The sequence below is a fragment of the Chiloscyllium punctatum genome, chromosome 1, assembly GCF_047496795.1.
Source record: "Chiloscyllium punctatum isolate Juve2018m chromosome 1, sChiPun1.3, whole genome shotgun sequence".
In the NCBI taxonomy this organism is placed as follows: Eukaryota; Metazoa; Chordata; class Chondrichthyes; order Orectolobiformes; family Hemiscylliidae; genus Chiloscyllium; species Chiloscyllium punctatum.
In genome coordinates, this window is record NC_092739.1 from 97,045,146 (window position 1) to 97,061,234 (window position 16,089).

At 40.5% G+C, this 16,089-nt stretch overlaps 1 protein-coding gene across 4 annotated transcripts in view; it reads left to right on the top strand.

Moving 5' to 3' along the window:
- Window positions 1-16,089, top strand: part of il6st (interleukin 6 cytokine family signal transduce) — an 88,496-nt gene that overhangs the window by 52,873 nt on the left and 19,534 nt on the right. For all 4 annotated transcript variants that reach the window (XM_072571340.1, XM_072571323.1, XM_072571332.1 and 1 more), the window contains 5 exons: window positions 6,106-6,316; window positions 7,303-7,491; window positions 8,036-8,137; window positions 10,191-10,337; window positions 15,749-15,895. In XM_072571340.1, the coding sequence (XP_072427441.1) occupies window positions 6,106-6,316; window positions 7,303-7,491; window positions 8,036-8,137; window positions 10,191-10,337; window positions 15,749-15,895 (796 nt within the window). The remainder of the gene's footprint in view (window positions 1-6,105; window positions 6,317-7,302; window positions 7,492-8,035; window positions 8,138-10,190; window positions 10,338-15,748; window positions 15,896-16,089) is intronic.

The window sequence follows — 16,089 nt, forward strand, 5'->3', positions numbered from 1 at the left end:
TTGTTCAGTGTTCTATTCAACCTCCAATTAGGATTAAGTCGTGCCGCAAATTGGACTATTCTGATTTATTTAATACTTCAACACAGTACAGGCAGAATAAGAACAAAGTTATATTGCAATACATGTCTCAATTTGGACGCAAATGTTAGCTGTTGTATCATAAACGTTCAGCTATTTGATCCCCCTTCACTGTCACCCTATTACAAAGCTGCTTCTTTGGTATTCCTGCCCCTCCCCTTTCCACTGTTTTAAAGAAACTCTTGAATCTCTATTTCCTCTTCAGTTATTGTGAAAGATCACCTTTTTAAAGATTATGTATGTTTCTCTGAAAATGGTGCCTGATCTGCAGCATTTTACCAGCTTCTTTCCTTTTTGTAACACCATACAAAATAGGGACAGGAATAGGCCATTGAGTCTCTTAAACTTGTTCCAACATTCAGTAGGATCATGACACCCCTCACATCTGCCCTTTTCCCATAACCCTTGATTCCCCTACTTATTAGGAATCTATCTATCTCAGAGTTAATTCTGATTTTGGATTCATAGCATCCATGATATTTGGCTTTTATGTTTGGAAAAAAATTGGAATTTGGTGACAACCAGTCTTGGAATTCAAGTTATGATCAGTTAAGTATGAATTCAGGCAGAAATGCAGCTATACTAAAAGTGAATATTTGAGGGCCAGAGGCAGAAGGAAACTTAAGGTTCCTGGTTACAGATGTTTCAGTAAGATTAGGGAGGGTGGTAAAAAAGGAGGGGGGGTGGCATTGCTAATTAGAAATGGTATAACGGCTGCAGAAAGGAAGTTTGAGGGGGATCTGCCTCTGGAGGTAGTATGGGCTGAAGTCAGAAATAGGAAAGGTGCAGTCACCTTGTTGGGTGTTTATTATAGGCCCCCCAATAGCAGCAGAGATGTGGAGAAACAGATTGGGAAACAGATTTTGGAAAGGTGCAGAAGCCACAGGGTCGTAGTCATGGGCGACTTCAACTTCCCAAATATTGATTGGAAGCTCTTTCGATCAAGTAGATTGGATGGGGCGGTGTTTGTGCAGTGTGTCCAGGAAGCTTTTCTAACGCAGTATGTAGATTGTCCAACCAGAGGGGAGGCCATATTGGATTTGGTACTCGGTAACGAACCGGGACAAGTGGTGGGCTTGTTGGTGGGTGAACATTTTGGTGATGGCGACCACAATTCTGTGACTTTCACCTTGGTTATGGAGAGAGATAGGTGCGCACAACAAGGTAGATTTTACAATTGGGGGAAGGGAAATTACGATGCTGTAAGACAGGATTTGAGGAGCATACGTTGGGAGCATAGGCTGTTAGGGAAGGATGTGGTGGAAATGTGGGACTTTTTCAAGGAGCAGATACGACGTGTCCTTGATATGTATGTACCGATCAGGCAGGAAAGAAATGGTCGTGTGAGGGAGCCTTGGTTGACGAGGGAGGTTGAATGTCTAGTAAAGAGGAAGAAGGAGGCTTACATAAGGTTGAGGAAACAAGGTTCAGACAGAGCAGTGGAGGGATACAGGATAGCCAGAAGGGACCTGAAGAAAGGGATTAGGAGAGCTAAGAGAGGGCATGAAAAATCCCTGGCGGATAGGATCAAGGATAACCCCAAGGCATTCTATGCATATGTGAGAAACCTGAGAATGACGAGAACGAGGGTAGGTCCGATCAAGGACAGTGGTGGGAGACTGTGTATTGAGTCGGAAGAGATAGGAGAGGTCTTGAACAAGTACTTCTCTTCAGTATTTACGAACGAGAGGGACCGTATTGTTGAAGAGGAGAGTGTGAAACGGACTAATAAGCTAGAAGAGATACCTGTTAGGAAGGAAGATGTGTTGGACATTTTGAACAACTTGAGGATAGACAAGTCCCCCGGGCCTGACGGGATATATCCTAGGATTATGTGGGAAGCAAGAGAGGAAATTGCAGTACCGTTGGCAATGATCTTCTCGTCTTCACTGGCAACTGGGGTGGTACCAGGGGACTGGAGAGTAGCGAATGTTGTGCCCCTGTTCAAAAAAGGGAATAGGGATAACCCCGGGAATTACAGGCCAGTTAGTCTTACTTCTGTGGCAGGCAAAGTAATGGAAAGGGTACTGAGGGATAGGATTTACGAGTATCTGGAAAGACACTGCTTGATTAGGGACAGCCAGCACGGATTTGTGAAGGGTAGGTCTTGCCTTACAAGTCTTATTGAATTCTTCGAGGAGGTGACCAAGCATGTGGATGAGGGTAGAGCAGTGGATGTAGTGTACATGGATTTTAGTAAGGCATTTGATAAGGTTCCCCATGGTAGGCTTATGCGGAAAGTCAGGAGGCATGGGATAGAGGGAAATTTGGCCAATTGGATAGAAAACTGGCTAACCGGTCGAAGTCAGAGAGTGGTGGTAGATGGTAAATATTCAGCATGGAGTCCAGTTACAAGTGGAGTTCCGCAGGGATCAGTTCTGGGTCCTCTGCTGTTTGTAATTTTTATTAATGACTTAGAGGAGGGAGTCGAAGGGTGGGTCAGTAAATTTGCAGATGATACAAAGATAGGTGGAGTTGTGGACAGTGAGGAGGGCTGTTGTCGGCTGCAGAGGGACTTAGATAGGATGCAGAGCTGGGCTGAGGAGTGGCAGATGGAGTTCAACCCTGCCAAGTGTGAGGTTGTCCATTTTGGAAGAACAAATAAGAATGCGGAATACAGGGTTAATGGTAGGGTTCTTGGTCAGGTGGAGGAACAGAGGGATCTTGGGGTCTATGTACATAGATCTTTGAAGGTTGCCACTCAGGTGGATAGAGTTTGTAAGAAGGCCTATGGAGTATTATCGTTCATTAGCAGAGGGATTGAATTCAAGAGTCGTGAGGTGATGTTGCAGCTGTACAGGACTTTGGTTAGGCCACATTTGGAGTACTGTGTGCAGTTCTGGTCGCCTCACTTTAGGAAAGATGTGGAAGCTTTGGAGAGGGTGCAGAGAAGATTTACCAGGATGTTGCCTGGAATGGAGAGTAGGTCGTACGAGGATAGGTTGAGAGTTCTCGGCCTTTTCTCGTTGGAACGGCGAAGGATGAGGGGTGACTTGATAGAGGTTTATAAGATGATCAGCGGAATAGATAGAGTAGACAGTCAGAAACTTTTTCCCCGGGTACAACAGAGTGTTACAAGGGGACATAAATTTAAGGTGAAGGGTGGAAGGTATAGGGGAGATGTCAGGGGTGGGTTCTTTACCCAGAGAGTGGTGGGGGCATGGAATGCGCTGCCCGAGGGAGTGGTAGAGTCAGATTCATTGGCGACCTTTAAGCGGCATTTGGATAGGTACATGGATGGGTGCTTAATCTAGGATAGAAGTTCGGCACAACATCGTGGGCCGAAGGGCCTGTTCTGTGCTGTATTGTTCTATGTTCTATGTTCTATGTTCTATGTTCTATTAATTTTGTGGAATGGTAACAGACAAGCAACTTGACACCTTTCCATGGTTGTCCAAATTAAGGTCTGGGCAAGCCCAAACTCTGCCTTCCTGTCATGCAACCAATAAAGACCCTTAACTAATAATCAATAATTATTTTAATGACCATAACCTTCCAGGGCTACAATTATTTCAGCTGCAAGTGGGACTGGAAAGAGTGGGCCTGTCCAACTGGTTTAATAATGCGGGCCTCTGGTTGAGCAGGGCATGGAATGGTCTGAAATTCCATGCTATTGTGTGCACAGTTAAGAGAATGGAACTAATGCAGGGACATGGCCACTGAGGGCTAACCCTGCCCTTGCTTCTGACTCTCTGGTACCCTTGTCCCCAGACCCTGCACTCAGGGTCCCCAGCACCCTGCATGTCCTTGGCGGAGTAGGAGGGGGAGTTAAAGTCGGACCGGAAAGAGTGGGCCTTGCAGGTCCTTGGCCTCCTCCATCGCCAGACCCTGATCACACGACACCTGCAGGAAGAGCGCCTCATCTTCCGCCTAGGAACCCTCCAGCCACACAGGATGAATGTAGATTTCTCCAGCTTCCTCATTTCCCCTCCCCACCCCCACCTTTTCTCATCCCAACCCCCGGATTCAGCACCGTCCTCTTGACCTGCAATCTTCTTCCCGACCTCTCCGCCCCCATCCCCTCTCCGGCCTATCACCCTCACCCCCACCTCCTTCCACCTATCGTATTCCCAGCGCCCCTCTCCCCCCCCCCCGCCCCCTACCTTTTTATCTCAGCCTGCCTGGCACACCAGCCTCATTCCTGAAGAAGGGCTTATGCCCGAAACGTCGATTCTCCTGCTCCTCGGATGCTGCCTAGCCTGCTGTGTTTTTCCAGCGTCATTTTTTTGAAAGATACTAGCCAATGGTTATACAATACATCAAATGTTACTTTTTATATGTTGTATTCTGGTAATTTATTCATAATTGTGTATGTCAATGATGCAAAAATTAAGTTAATATTGAATTAGCTGTCGTACATTCTTTTTACAATTTATCTGTCTTACGCAGGGTCCATCTGCTGTCCAAGATTCAGACCATAAAAGTAAATGTTGCTAAAGTTTTGGGATTTGAAAGGATAAATTTCTGTATAACTTTGTAAAACAGAATGGAATTTGACAGCTGGAATTTGAGAATTTTCTATTGGGTTACAAATATCTACCTCCCCTTACTCAGTCAATTGTTTAATAAAGTGCATTTCCTCAAGTATTTCAGACTGGAAGAGAGTGATGGTCCCCACGATGCAGTTCTTGGATCATTGCTTTTTGAAATATAGAGATGATTTGAATATTAGAATAGAAAGTAATATTTGCTACATTTTGGTAATGATACCAAATCTGATGGTGTAGCTGACATTAAGGATGATGGCAATTAACTGCAGTGGAATGTAGTCCAATGGATGTGCTAGCAGAATAATTGGACATGTGGAAAATGGAGTTTAGTAAGGACTGTACGAGGTAATATATTTTGGAGAGGGATAGAGAGGGGCAATAAAAGCTTAGTAACCTGTTCAAGAGTGGTCAGAGACAAAGAAACCTGGAGGCAGGAAATATTGAGAGCAGTTAGCTAATCTATTGTGCTTCATAAATTGAGATACAAAATATGAAAGTGGAAGTTATGGTGAATCTGGTTGGACCACGACTGGGGTATTGCATCCAATTGTAATTGTCACAGTTTAGAAAGGATCTGGATTGTTGAGAGCACGTAAAATTCCAGAAATCAGGAGTTTTAGCTATAAGGTCAGGTTAGAAAACCTGTTGCAAATAGCTGATAGTACATGATGGCTTAAGGTCTGTAGATTAAATCGTTTGGGCAAGTGATTCAGGAAAGTGTGTATGGAAGGATATACAGTGAGTGATAATGGCCTGGAATTTGAATTTCAACAAGAATGATAGAAACTGAGACAATGAATTATTTCACTTGATGGAAGTAAACTTGCAGGACTGCGTAAATAGAACAGAGGAACAGGATTGGTCTGTTTTACAGAGAGCCAGCAAAGGCTCAAAATGAGGAAGGCTTCTGTACTGTTTTCTACAGGAATACTAAAATTCTTTGGTGGGATGAAATCAAATTACAGGGCAGTGTTAAGTTTCAATGGTGTACCAGGATTAGCATCTAAAATCAGGAGATAATCTATTTTGATTTAATAACTCTGACTCTCTTCAGCCTAAGGTGTATGTCATTTGATTGGACCATGTTATTTTACCTGATCTAGCAGACTCAACAGATTCTGTTTTTCTTGTGGAACATGGAATGTACTTGCATGGGTAGGAGATATTTGAAATGATTGCTTTCAGCATGCTGAGGAAAGACATGAAGGAATTCTTGCTCAGAAAGTAATGTTCCACTTTAGAATGTTTTGAGTGGATTATATTTTCCCACTATCTTCCTATCAATTAAATCAGCTGACAATGAGTCTTTCTTTAAAATACACGATTCTGAAAAGGTAGACATTTGAAGTCTTAAAATGTAAACAGAAGGATAGAAAGACTGCATTTATTCTTAAATGATTTGATATCGGTTAAATTGTGCCAAAGTTGATGTTTATATCTTAGTCTATCCTTTTGTATGTAATAAAATTCAGTTCGGCCTGACATCAGTTTCTACTTGACGTTTAAAATTCTTTTTAAACTATTTTTCAAATTGCAGGAATTAGAAAAGTCAGATGCTAATGGGGTTATCCTGAAGTACAAGATGACAATTAAGAAGAGTTCTATGAACATCAAAACCATTGAAACAACAAAACTGGGATGGAATATTACAGTTTCAGATGGGGAATATGAAGTCACACTTAGTGCCAGCAATTCAGCTGGTGACTCTCCTACTGAAATTTTAATACTGCCTGCAGCAACAGAATCAGGTGAGTTTTCTTCATAATGTAAAGTAGCACGTGAAAATAGACAATTCAGTCTTTCCAACCCATTCCGTCTACGTATTTGAACTGCTGAGAAATTGATCACCCGCTAGGCCTCCTGAGGAATACTAACCAGAACTGACAAAATCTTCCAAGACATTCAAGTCATCTATCTTGTTCCCTAATACTGAGGGCACTCAAGTCAAATTCCAAGTTACCTTTTCCTTCTTGCAACTAAATCTATTCAAATGACGTTTTTGCTTTTGTGAAATGTGCAAGAAGAATAGGGAGTCAGTTAGCTCAGTTGGTTAAATAGCTAGTTTGCGATTCAGAGTGATGCCAATAGCGTGGGTTACCATGAAGGATCCTCTTTTTCTCAACCTCCTTCCTGGTAATTATTGGGTTAAACCAGTTGTGCCTCTTTCACCCCCCGAGCCCAAATCCCTGCCAAAAACCATGAGAGAATAGCCCACAGTGTGGTAGCACGATGGTGACGTTACCTTTTCAAAGAGAAACCAAATGACAGTGTTATTAAAGCAAGAAATGCTAGATCCTGCAGTGATACACATAAAAGAATTTTGAAAACTCTTCCATTATTTGATCTGGCTGTAGTTTCAAGAATGCAGTAATTACAAATTTCAAATAATGGAGAAAGGAAGAAATATTGGATCAATTCAGGAAAATTGGAAAATTGCTCCTAGACATGCACCCTAGCGACTGAATGCAACCAAGCAAAATTGATATGTTACTAAGGCACAAGTCCCAGTTAACCCATGAACCCAGGTGTCAGCCTTGAATATTTATTCAATTCTCTGAAGTGGAGTTTGAACCCAAAACTTGGGTTCTGGCTTCGAGATGTTGTGGGTGAGTCAAGGTTAACAGAAATATGTATGTTTTATATCAGGAGAATCCACAACAGAGCTTTAAAATTGGTTTTCAATTCAAAGTAACAATTGTTCCTCTTAATGCAAGATGTGTTTATTCTCTTTCAGCATTCCTGCCTGTACAAAATGTTAGTGCCTACCCTCAAGATGGTCAGTTGATGGTGGAGTGGAAGCCTTCTAGTTCTGCAGTGAGTGGCTATGTGATAGAATGGTGTGAAGAGTCCATCAAGAATTTATGCCCTGGACCTCTATTCTGGCAAACTGCGCAAAAAACTGCAAGGAAGGTTTTTATAAAAGGTGCATATTTCTGTCATGTCTATCAATATTTGAAGAGCAAAGGGTGCAATTTGATTGCCTGTCAGTTATTTTGATTTATTTTGTTCTATAATTTTGTGCTAGAATGTGGGAATGATTTTCAACATTTGTGTTTCTGGTTTGGAATCTTGCTGGTTGACAGGAGCTTATTGAAAATTTAAGTACAAATGTTTTAAAATTGTCAAGCTAGAGTTTTTAAATGGTTAGAAAATTGTACGCCATGAATTTACTACTAAGTTTATCCCTTTTCTTAAAAAAAACAGTTGAAGAGGCACTTATTTTTGGAATCTATGAAATCCAATAATAAATATGTGGTGCAAGTAACAGTACTAGACATAAACATAGAATGTACTTTCAGTCATAGTTGGTGACCAAAGCAGCCATTTGTAAAGTAAAAACTACAGGTCAGAAATGTAAGGTTACTTGCTTTTTCACAGGAAAGGCTTAACAAGTTGCTCTTTTTGAATCAAACTCAAATTGCTAAATGAAAAATAACTATAAGGTAATTCATTTATTGCTTCTACAGATAATATAATGCCATTCAAACGCTACAGGATAACTATATACCCGATGTATCGTGGTCGACCAGGAGCTCCGCTTTCAAAACTGGCATATCTGCAGCAGGATCGTATGTACACACTAATTATGTTAATGATAAAATGCAGAATATATTTGTATGGAATAAATACATATTATATAATGTCTATACATAATTCATCTACACGTTCAGTACAAGCTATCAAAATTTCTTAATATACAATGGAAGACATAATAGAAGGGAGCTCACCAGGTAATGTTCTAGAACAGATATTCCTAGGGGTTCAGGTACATAATTCTTTGAAGTTTATATCACAGGTAGACAAGGTTGTTAAGACGACAATAAGGCAAACATGCTAAATGCTCAAACCTTTTTGAGTATAGTAGTCGAGATGTCCTGTTGAGGTTGTACAGGACATTTGGAGTACCATGTGCAGATCTAGTCACCCTGCTACACAAAGGATTTATTAAATTGGAGAGGGTTCAGAAAAGGTTTACCAAGACGTTGTTGAGAATGGAGGGTTTGAGTCCTAAAAATAGGCTGTGTGGGCTGAGACTTTTTGCTGCAGCATAGGAGGTTGAGGGGTGACCTTAGAGGTTTATAAATCCTAAGGGGCATAGATAAGGTGAATAGCAAGGATCTTTTCCCTGCTGTGGGCATGTTCAAAGCTAGGCGGCATATGTTTAAGGTAAGAGGAGAAAGATTTGAAAAGAACATGCGGGGCAACTTTTGTTTTACACAGAGTGGCTCATTTGAATATAGGAGTTGGGAAGTCATATTGAGGTTGTTCAGAACATTGGTGAGGCTTCTTCTGAGAAACTGTCCAGTTCTTGTCGCCCAGTTATAGGAAGGATACTATTAAGCTGGAGAGGCTCAGAAAAAATTTACCATGATGTTGCTGGTTATGCAAGGTTTGAATTACAAAGAAAGGCTGGATAGGTTGGTACTTTTTCCACTGGAGCATAGGAGGTTGGGAGGTGACCTTATGCAAGTTTATAAAATAATGAGGTGTATAGATAGTTGATGGTAGTTGTCTTTTCCCTAGAATAGGGGATTTCAAGACTAGGGGGCACATTTTTAAGTTGAGAGACAAGAGACTTAAAGACATGAGGAGCAAATCTTTTTACACAGGGTGGTTTGTGTGTGGAATGAATTTCCAGAGGAAGTGGTAGATGTGAGTACAGCTACAATATTTAAATGACATTTTGAAAATTACATGAATAAGAAAGATTTGGAAGAATATAGGCCAAATACAAGAAATAGGACTACTTTAGTTTGGGGAACATGATTGGCCTGGACGGCTTTGACAGAAGGGCTATTCCCATGCTATATGATTCTGACTAGCATCATTGGGAGCTAACAGTTCAACTCTTTCATTATGAACTTCTCATTGTTAGACTGGTTAATTTCTCTCTCAAGAAAGTTCTGATTGGGAAATAAAAAGCATCCTAATGTGGAGTTTTTTTTTGACCCAGTGGTAAAGTCCCTACCACTGAGTCAGAGACCTTGGTTCATGTTCCACCTCCTCCAGGCATCTGTCAAAACACATCTAGACAGTTTGATTTTCAAAAATATAACAAATCAAGAATATTCTGATTTCAAGTAAATCTAAACGCAATTCCTAGTCTGCAAAATTGTCAACTTGCCAGTCACAATTAATCAAAATGAGAGGTGAAAAATGTATACGTAAGTTTGGTACTTTTCTGAGATTTGAAGTCAAGGTATTGATTAGAGGATAGTGTATATAAAAATTCTTCATTTGTTTTTTCATGCTGTACTCAGCTTTGAAAATCCGATGCCTAAAGTGGCAAAGTAGTTAATTTAATCACCCTATTCAGATGTGTAACGACACACCCCTGACAAAGGTGGGACTTGAACCCAGACTTCCTGGCCCAGAGGTAGGATATACTACCACCGTGTCTTTAGATCCCCTTAAAGTGGCAAAGTACACGAATACTAGGATTGATCTTTCCCTTATGAACGCAAAATGAAACACACCTGATTATTGATAACATATTTAGCGGAATAATTGGAGTAGGAAAGGTTAGATAAGAAAATGCCTGAAAATGTGGAATCTCTTTTACAACCTGAATATTTTAAACTGTGCAAGCTGAGGTAAAAGCTATATCCTTCTGTTTCTCAGGTCCAGCAAGTGGTCCTTTAGTTCGTCTGAAAAATGTGGGGAAAAAAGATGTCACATTGATGTGGAGTGAAATTCCTGTAAATGAACAGCGTGGTTTTATCACACATTACACCATATTTTACAGGAATTGCATTGCAAATGAAACAAGTAAGTAAAAAGATAACATTTACATATTTCTTTAAGTGAAATGTGTACAATACAATGGTGCTGGAAGATTCTTCAACTCAAATGGTCTAGATTGTTATGTCAAAAATACTGAAATTAACAGCATTATCTTTTTTACTCGTATTAAGTATTTTGGTATTTTCTGCAGAATTCAGTTGTAAATGTTAAAAGCCACTCCTGTGCAATTTTTATTACATATTGATAAAATTAAGTTTAAATTCATATGCTTAATCTTCAATTATAAATGCACATTGTAGTTTATTTAGGCTGTGCATATGGGAAGATCCCACAAAAAGCATGGAGGTAAGTGGGCGTTTCAGTTGCTTTGATATATATCATTAAATTTTAGTTAGAATAAAGGGAATCACCCTTGTGCCCTATTTAAATAGTGCCAATGGACATTTTTATATCCATCTGGAAAACCAGAACTCAAATTAGCATCTTTCTTTGACCTGTACAGCCCTACCTCATTTCAGCACAGGTTTGTCAGTCTTGTGCTAAAATTCAGGTGTTGGTCTTTAAGCCTTTGAATGAGATAATAATTCAACCTCCAGAGCCAAGACTGACATAAGAGAATCATGCAAAGTGAAATAATATCACCGCAAATATGAGAATGTTTAAGCTCTTTCACAAACTGCTTGATGGAATTTCTTTAACATTTTCAGCTGCAAAACAGTAATCAAATGAGGTGGAATGGATTGGACTACAATATAATGACCTGGAACTAGAACTTGCTCATTAATCAGCGATCGGTCTATTGTAAAAATCAATTCCTAGCCCATTCCTGTGAGCTTGTAGTTAATCATGATGTATATTGATAATGTTAAAAAGTGAGATGTTGCTTTAAAAATTAATCTAGTAAAACTATTGGCATATATGAGAAGGTTTTGGAGTCATAGAGATGTATAGCATGGAAACAGACCCTTTGGTCCCGTCCATGCTGACCAGATATCCTAACCTAATTTAGTCCCATTTGCCAGCACTTGGTCCATATCTTTCTAAATCCTTCCTATTCTTATACCCATCCAGATGGCTTTTAAGTGTTGTAATTGTATTAGCCTCCATCACCTCCTCTGACCGCTCATCCCATACACGCACCACCCACTGTGAAAACGTTGCCCCGTAGGTACCTTTTATATCTTGCCCCTCTCACTGTAAACCTATGTCCTCTAGTTCTGAACTCCCCAATCCCAGAGAAAAGACCTTGAGTAATTACCCTTTCCATAACCCATCTCATGATTTTATAAACCTCAATACGGTCACCCCTCAGCCTTCAATGCTCCAGGGAAAACAGCCCCAGCCTATTCAGCCTCTCCCTATAGTTCAAACTCTCCAACCCCAGCAACATCCTTCTAAGTTTTTTCTGAACCCTTTAAAGTTTCACAACATTCTTCCAATAGGAGGGAGACCAGATTTGCACACAATATTCCAAAAGTGGCGTATACAGTCCTGTACAGCAGCAACATGACCTCCCAACTTCTATACTCAATGCTCTGTCCAATAAAGGAAATCATACCGAACACCACCTTCACTATCCTATTTACCTGTGACTGCACTTTCAAGGACCTATGAACCTGCACTCCAAGGTCTCTTTGTTCAGCAACACTCCCTAGGACCTTACTATTAAGTGTATAAGTCCTGCTCTGATTTGTCTTTCCAAAATGCAGCACCTCACAATTATCTAAATTTAACTCCATCGGTCACTTCTCAGCCCATTGGCCCATCTGATCAAGATCCTGTTGTAATTTGAGGTAACCTTCTTTGCTGCCCACTACACCTCCAATTTTGGTGTAATCTTCAAACTTACTAACTATGCCTCCCATGTTCACATCCAAATCATTTATATAAATGATGAAAAACAGTGGACCCAGCACCAATCCTTGTTCACACAAGCCTCCAGTCTGAAAAGCAACCCTCCACTATGCTCTGTCTTCTACCTTCAAGTTAATGCTAGCTCTCTCTGTACTCCATAGATCTAACTTTGCTAACCAGTCTACCATGAGGAACCTTGTTGAGGACCTTACTGAAGTCCATATAGATCATGTTCACCACTCTGCCCTCATCAATCCTCTTCGTTATTTTTTCAAATAATTCAATTGAGTTCCTGAGACATGATTTTGCACACACAAAGCCATGGTGACTATCTCTAATCAGTCCTGCCTTTCCAAATGCATATAAATCCTGTCCCTCAGGATTCCCTGCAACAACTTGTCCACCACTGATGTCAGACTCACTGTCTATAGTTCCTGGGCTTGTCCTTACCACCCCTCTTAAATAGTGGCACCATGTTACCCAACCTCCAGTCTTTCAGCACCTCATCTGTGCCTACCGATAATACAAATACCTCAGCAAGGGACCCAGCAAGCACTTCCCTAGCTTCCCACAGAGGTCTATGGTACACCTAATCAGGTTCTGGCAATTGTCCATTTTTATGCGTTTTAAGACATCCAGTACCTTCTCTGTAATGTGGACATTTTTCAAGATGTCACCATCTATTTCCCCACATTCTATATCTTCCAGGTCCTTCTCCACAGTAAACACTGATATAAAATGCTCAACTAGTATCTACCCCCATCTCCTGAGGTTTCACAGAATGCGTTGCTAACCTTTTGAGGGGCCCTATTCTCTCCCTAGTTACTTTTTGTCCTTTTAATACATTTATAAAATCCCTTTGGCAAATAGGAAAAGGGAAAATCCAAAGCTATTTCATGTATACTCTTACTGCCTTTATACTCTGCTAAGGATTCACTCTATCTCTACTGTCTACACCTGACATATGCTTCCTTTTTCTTAACCAAAACCTCAATTTCTCCAGTCATCCAGCATTCCCTTTCACCCTAATAGGAATGTACTCTCTCTGAACTCTCACTATCTTTTTTTTTGGAGGCTTTTGATTTTCCAGCTGTTTTTACCTGGAAATACCTGCCCCCCATCAACTTTTGAAAGTTCTACTTTGCCATTTAAAACTGGAATTTTACAGAACTGCAACTCTCCCAGCTGTGTGAAACTATTTGAGATTTGTTTCTAACAATAAAATACTTATCTGTGTGGAGATGTCAGTTTTCCTTTCCAGTAAGTTCCTGTTGTGGTATTACTTTTGCTGACTCATTTAAATAATTCTGTTTTGACATGTGCACTGAGATAGAGTCATAGAGATGTACAGCATGGAAACAGACCCTTCGGTCCAACCCGTCCATTCCGACCAGATATCCCAACCCAATCTAGTCCCACCTGCCAGCACCCGGCCCATATCCCTCCAAACCCTTCCAATTCATATACCCATCCAAATGCCTCTTAAATGTTGCAATTGTACCAGCCTCCACCACATCCTCTGGCAGCTCATTCCATGCACGTACCACCCTCTGCGTGAAAAAGTTGCCCCTTAGGTCTCTTTTATATCTTTCCCCTTTTACCCTAAACCTATGCCCTCTCGTTCTGGACTCCCCGAATGCCCCTCATAACTTTGTAAACCTCAGCCTCCGACGCTCCAGGGAAAACAGCCCCAGCCTGTTCAGCCTCTCCCTGTAGCTCAGATCCTCCAACCCTGGCAACATCCTTGTAAATCTTTTCTGAACCCTTTCAAGTTTCACAACATCTTTCTGATAGGAAGGAGACCAGAATTGCACCCAATATTCCAACAGTGGCCTAACCAATGTCCTGTACAGCCACAACATGACCTCCCAACCCTGTACTCAATACTCTGACCAATAAAAGGAAAGCATACCAAACGCCTTCTTCACTATCCTATCTACCTGCGACTCCACTTTTGCTATGGAAGAAGCTATGAACCTGCACTCCAAGGTCTCTTTGTTCAGCAACACACCCTAGGACCTTACCATTGAGTGTACAAGTCCTGCTAAGATTTGCTTTGCCAAAATGCAGCACCTCGCATTTATCTGAATTAAACTCCATCTGCCACTTCTCAGCCCATTGGCCCATCTGGTCCAGATCCTGTTGTAATCTGAGGTAACCCTCTTCGCTGTCCACTACACCTTCAATTTTGGTGTCATCTGCAAACTTACAAACTGTACCTCTTCTGCTCGCATCGAAATCATTTATGTAAATTACAAAAAGTAGAGGGCCCAGGACCGATCCTTGTGGCACTCCACTGGTCACAGGCCTCCAGTCTGAAAAACAACCCTCCACCACCACCACCACCACCCTCTGTCTTCTACCTTTGAGCCAGTTCTGTACCCAAATGGCTAGTTCTCCCTGTATTCCATGAGATCTAACCCTTACTAATCAGTTAGCATATGTTCACTCTAGAAAACTGTAGAAAGTTGGGATTGAAGACATGTTAAGTTTTTTTAAAAATTAAGTAAAAATGATAGATTGACTATAGTGTTTGAGGCAGTTTTTAAATCGATCACTTTTTTGAAAATCAGTTTAGCAAATACTTTAAACTGATTATCATTGGTTGGAAAACCTGTCTGCCTGCATAAGAAATGCTTAAATGAAAAAGGAAAGAGTGGGTGTCTGAAAATATGATAGAAGAATTATTTGTTTATAATTTTACCAATTATATAGTCAGTTCATGGGAACCATTGAACGTGAAGCGTTTTGACAGTCATTGCATGCTGTAAAGCACTGTCTTATCCTGCAGTAATTGCACAGATGAAACTTGTTAGATATTCAACCAGAAGGGACATGAGGGTTGAATGGTCTCATATGGTACCATAATGATTTGACTTTATTATTGTCACATGTGCCAAAATACTGTGAAAAGTATTGTTTTTGTGTGCTTTCCAGGTAAACCATACCTTACGTAAGTACCTCAGGTTAAGAGAACAGACTGCAGAATATAGTGTCACAGCTACAAAGAGATGCAGAGAAAGAATCTCTGTTACAGACTCTGTTAGTCCGATATTTCCCTTATCATTTTGCTCCAAAAGGAGTGCAGTGCAAATTGCGAAAAATGCAAGTTGTTAGTAAGGTATATCAGGGATGGGGAATAATAGGACCAACAGTCTTTCTCTTATAACTAAAGCAGTTTGAGAAGCAACAGATGATGGAAAAGGAAACAGGCTGAACTGGTTTAAAAGGCAAGGTACAGACAGAAAGATAAACTTAGATTCCAAATAAGAAAAAAAAAGATAGAAACATTTTACATCGCTGACAACAGTTTACTACTTTCAGGTGCAAATTCCACAGTTCCCTTCCTGAGCCAGGAAGGTTGATGGCATTGCAAGAAAATAAGAAATAAAAAGAATACTCACTCTTATGCACTTGTCCCAACTCTGTCTTCACATCACGTTTTTTGTAAAATTTGTGGATTTTTTTAAAGATAATTGATAACCATTTCTGACCACTGTCTTTATTATCTGTGTGCAAATCTTCAATTGTTTTGATTTTTTGGTTTGATAGAAGTTTCACAAGTTGTTTCTAATTTCTAGGTCCAAGTATTGTTGTTGATGCAATGTGTCGAGAGCATGAGCTGACTTCATTAAAAGGCAATACTTTGTATGGTGTACGTGTCATGGCGTCAACAGTGAAAGGAGGCACAAATAGTTCTGAAGTTAATTTCACCACTTTAAGTTATGGTGAGTTTAAAACTAGGTTTTTTAAAAAAAAATCATTATCCTCAATTTAGATTTTTTTATTTGTTCCCAGGATGGCTGTTCTACTTGCAGCTCCCCTTCTCTCCCAGAACAATGTAAATGATGTTTTTGGAGCTTTATAATGTAAACCCAGGATATACAACTGACGACATGCTGAGAATCTAGAGCCTCTGAAC